This window comes from Neomonachus schauinslandi, chromosome X, assembly GCF_002201575.2.
Source record: "Neomonachus schauinslandi chromosome X, ASM220157v2, whole genome shotgun sequence".
Classification (NCBI taxonomy): domain Eukaryota; kingdom Metazoa; phylum Chordata; class Mammalia; order Carnivora; family Phocidae; genus Neomonachus; species Neomonachus schauinslandi.
This window is the reverse complement of record NC_058419.1, coordinates 81,137,946-81,142,944: the sequence shown is the minus strand read 5'-3', so window position 1 is coordinate 81,142,944 and position 4,999 is coordinate 81,137,946. Positions and strand designations below refer to the sequence as shown.

The 4,999-nt window shown below is 37.9% G+C and overlaps 1 protein-coding gene across 1 annotated transcript in view; it reads left to right on the top strand.

Moving 5' to 3' along the window:
• Positions 1–222: 222 nt before the first annotated feature.
• The window catches only part of LOC123323381 (mitochondrial genome maintenance exonuclease 1-like), a 24,556-nt gene continuing 19,779 nt past the window's right edge, over positions 223–4,999 (top strand). Inside the window, exons 1-3 of the mRNA XM_044911608.1 lie at positions 223–249; positions 353–890; positions 4,808–4,992. Of these exons, the coding sequence (XP_044767543.1) occupies positions 223–249; positions 353–890; positions 4,808–4,992 (750 nt within the window). The remainder of the gene's footprint in view (positions 250–352; positions 891–4,807; positions 4,993–4,999) is intronic.

Below are 4,999 nucleotides of genomic sequence, written 5' to 3'. Positions count from 1 at the left end.
ACCCTAAAACAACCGAATACTCATTCTTCTCGAGCGCACATGGAACTTTCTCCAGAATAGACCATATACTGGGTCACAAATCAGGTCTCAACCAATACCAAAAGATTGAGATTATTCCCTGCATATTCTCAGACCACAGTGCTCTAAAACTGGAACTCAATCACAAGAAAAACTCTGGCAGAAATTCAAACACTTGGAAGCTAAAGACCACTCTGTTCAAGAATGTTTGGGTCGGCGGGACCGAGTAAAGTACGGGTCCCGAGAGGTTGTCAGCGCTCTGGAAGTTAAGTGAAGTCTGGTGGCTCCTGAGGAGTGCAAAAATAAAAGGCCCTCAACATTGCAAGTAGCCTAGAGGGAAGTGAGAAAGCATCTAAAGATGAAGGCATTTCAGACCATCTGCAGACAGCTCAGAAGTTCAAAGGGGTTTTCTCTAGAACCAACCGCCCATGTGGATTTTTCCACTTCCTCTTATTCTTGTAGCCGGAAGAAAAAAGTGAACCCTTATAAAGAAGTAGACCAAGAAAAGTACTCTGATTTAGTACAGTCTGTCTTGTCATCCAGAGGCCTTGCTCAGACTCCAGAATCATTGTTTGAGGAAGATAATTTACTCTATGGACCTGTGAGTAAGTGTAAGCCCCCAAAGCAAGATGAGGAAGCAAAAGCTCCACGAAACTGGTGTCCTCTCTTAATCCCAGAGAGAAGTGTAAAACCAAATGCAACAAGTACTCCTACAGTTCCTTTGAGAATCCCTTTGCAAAGAAATACCATACCAAGTGTGACCAGGATCCTTCAGCAGACCATGACATCAGAACAGATTTTCTACTTGGAGAGGTGGAAACAGCGGATGATTCTGGAACTGGGAGAGGATGGCTTTGCCGAATATTCTTCAAGTAATTTTTTCAATCCTGGTTCTGTATGGTGACTGTGTTTTCTAGAATATAGAGCAGTGTCAAAAGAGTGAGGGTGTTTTTGACCTGAACTAGTGAGGCACTGCTTTCAAGTGATAATTAGCATCAAATAGCAGTTTGTGTATTAACTCAATCATCATAACAACCCTATGCAGCATATATACTATTATTCTCATTTCACAGATGAAACTGAAGCACAGAGAGCAAGTAGTTTGGCTAAATGATGTAGAAAATTCTTTCATAAGCTACAAACTTAAGTATTAAAGTTGCCTGTTTTCTTTGATTAAGGAAAAGAATCAGTCACCTGATAATGGAATTCTATTTGTTTGCTAGGCATTCTATTCAGAATGTAGTAAATACCCCTTGCTCTACTTATCCTTATTGACATGTAAATTTAAAGACTTGGAGTAAACCGGAACACGTGATTTGTATTTAGATTTTGGTAAATTGAGATAATCTGATGCTCTTGATTGGTAACAGAATAAATAAACTTTAGCTTTCAACTCCTAATTTACTGACTTCTTAGACAGGTGAGGAGAATAGCTTCCTTAAAACAGGCTCCATTCAGAAGCAAGGTGAAAGACCATTGGCACAGGTGAATTAGCTGGTCCCCATCAGGATCATATAGTTGTCTTTTATTAAAGCTAGGTTTTTTGTTGATCATTCCTTAGCCCGTGCTTCCCTAGTGGTTGGTAGAGAGCACTTTTAATTTTAAGAGTAATGCACTTATTTTGTGGCATCTTAGAAAAAACTGTGTGTGGGTAACACATTAAACGTGTCACATATATTAAGTATATAGACAGCACCTGGATATGGCAAAAAAAGGTCAAGGTCCTCGTCCTTTAGAACATTCCTCGGCTGTGTGGGGGGAGGAATAGATGTGGGAGCTGCCTTTAGGTAATAAGTAACAACACTAATAAGCTATTTGCTTTCTAAATAAGCAACATAAAATGAAATTTTTTAATGGCATCTTATGTTTTTTATTTGTACCACTAGGATTTAGAATAGACACTGTTTCCTCAGGGGAAGTTGTTTTTTATCTTCCTTAAACGTGGAATGTCATAGTTTGTGGGAATCCTGAAATCACTAAGAAAAGTAAAGGCAAAAACCTGCTAGGAGTTTGGGAATCTAGGACTTGTAGCCCTTGGCACAAAGTAAAAAAGTACTCTGGAGGCCTCCTTGATAAAGGAAAGGAATTTCTGTTGGGAATGTGAAGGTGCTCCACTATCCCAAGCAGAGATAAAACTATGGTTGTTTTCCATATAATCAGCATTGTTGATCTAGATTATTACTCTGATGTGTTTCTCAGTTAACTCAGGATCAATTTTAAGAAACAGGCAGAATCACTTTTTTTCATAAGGGGCAATCACAGGATTAGTGTCATGCTCCCCCCTACCACCAAAAAGGAAGGGAAGAAAAGAATGAAAAAGCATGTCATTGCCCACTAAATTGATTAATGGGTCAGGAGAGGCAGTTTTTTAAAATACTGTACTGAGGGGCGCCTGGGTGGCTCAGTCGTTAAGCGTCTGCCTTCGGCTCAGGTCATGATCCCAGGGTCCTGGGATCGAGCCCCGCATCGGGCTCCCTGCTCCGCGGGAAGCCTGCTTCTCCCTCTCCCACTCCCCCTGCTTGTGTTCCCTCTCTCACTGTCTCTCTCTCTGTCAAATAAATAAATAAAATCTTTATTAAAAAAATAAATAAATAAATAAATAAATAAATAAATAAATAAAATACTGTACTGATAAATTCCTTTCTGCCTGCTCTTCCAAAGGCTAGAGCATAGAGATGTGCCCAGAGCTGGCATTCTCAACTTGGTCAATTTCTCAAGCATCAGTTTACCTTTTGAAGATTGCCAAGGATAAGAAAGTCTGACTTGGATTTATATTTAAGTGTTGATCATAGTGAAAAGGGATGGGGTTTATTTTTTCCAGTTTATTGCTGCAGTGACTTTTTAATCTTAAAATATTATCCATCCTGCCAGTTTATCAGTCAGAATCTTGGAGACTCATGGATTTTTTTTAAATGCACTTTACATACTGGGACTTGAAAACATTTCACTTTCATTGGTCAATTTAATTTACTGAATGAATATTCTGACTTGATGCTATCTGCAATTAATCTTGTGCTTTTTAAAATTTACTTAGATAGGGGTGCCTAGGTGGCTCAGTCAGTTAAGGGTCTACCTTTGGCTCAGGTCATGATCCCAGAATCCTGGAATCAAGTCCCGTATCAGGCTCCCTCCTCAGTGGGGAGTGTACTTCTCCCTCTCCCTCTGCCCCTTCCCCCTGCTCATGCTTGCTCTCTCAAATAAATAAAACCCCAAAAAAATAATAAAAATAAAATTTACTTAGACAAATTCAGTCATATTTAATGTTCTGAGCCTTACAATCTAGGGGATCCTATAATCTAGATTCCCATGTTTGCTGCCTCTTTTTAATTTTTTTAATTTTTAAAATTTTTTTGTTTGCTTGCTGCCTCTTTTATGTGAAGAACCCAGCCAAGGGTTAAGTCCGCAGTGGAAAATGAATTGTTTATTTGCTTGGAAATTGATAAAGCAGTTTGTTTTCTTCCTGTTTTGACCATGTTTGTGTTCTGCTTCATTAAGCTTGTCTATAGATGAATGCTGTACTTTTACCTAGATTTTAATTCCATCTGTTCTAAAAATCTTGTAGGCCTTTCATATGCTAATAAGTCCAATTGAACCGAGTAAATTTGGAGTGTAATAGCTCAGTTCTTCAGTTGAATTTCATTTAACTCTCCCAAGTAATTTCCCAGAAGTGATTCCATTTTTTGACAGTGGTAGAACTGACCTTTCAAAATCCTGGTAAAATAGTATTTGACAAATGTAAAATATGGTTTAAAATTACCTTATTAGATCAAATTTTCCTCATTTTCTATGGGTCTATCTCTATGCATGTATATTTCCTACTGTGCTTCTGTGTATATCTAAATGATGGTCCCTGATTTTGCCTTACTCACTCTGTTGTATGATGGACTGGAATTGAACATGGACTCTGGTGCCAGGCTGCTAGTCTACCTTTTTTGCCTTGGGGCAAATTAACAGCATTGTGTAGGCCTCATTCATTAAATTGGGGGTAATGATTCTTGCTGGGTTGTTGTGTTTGAAAGTTAAATAATACTTTGAAAGCGCCAAGGCCGCTGCTTAGCACAATGCCTCCTCTTTGTTTCCTTCCCTTATCAAGGATGAAGTGAATTTGTACAATTTCTTGGATTTGTTTGTTTTCTTAACTTAAAAGTGTGTGAGGATATACAGATATCAAATCATTATGTTGTATATCTGAAACGAATACAATCTCCATTATACATCAAATTTTTCTTAAGCACATGAGGAAAATTTTCAGGACAGAGCAACTGTCTTAAGCTGTTCTAGCCCCCCCAAAAAGTGCAGAAGAGTGTTAGATATTTCCTCTTGCCCCCAAGCCCCAAAACATCCAATTTGTTTTTGATTTGTATATGCCTTGATTTTCATTCCTTACCATTCATTAAGCCTGTTAGTAAAAGGATTCTCCCACCTATATTCATTAATTCAGTGTTGGTTGTAAAAAAAAAAAAAAACTGAACAGAAGTTACTAAAATGGATACTTAAAATCACAGTATGGTACACTAGGTGTGGTCCTATTGCCCCCAGATCTTCAATTGTAGCTTTGGCCTAATTCTACTAGAAATTCTTTATTTTAATTCATTTTATTGTTCAAACTGTTTTCGTCCCTTTGCTTTTCAAAGTGCATTTTTAGATTTCACAGGAGGCTAAAATGTGGTATCTTAGCAGTTGTCACTTAAAGGTAACTTAATATAATTTCTAATTTTATTGTCCAGAGGTTTTTTAGTACTAGCTTTGTTCTTATTTGTTTTTCTTTTTCCCCTGATTTTCTTTTCAGATATATTTTTACAAGGGAAACGGTTCCATAAAGCCTTGGAAAGGATACTTACACCCCAAAGAGACTTGAAAGAGAGTGATGAGAATCTTGAATCTGGATATATCGAAAGTGTCCAGCATATCCTGAAAGATGTCAGTGGAGTGCGAGCTCTTGAAAGCGCTGTTCAGCATGATACCTTAAAGTATGTAGGTC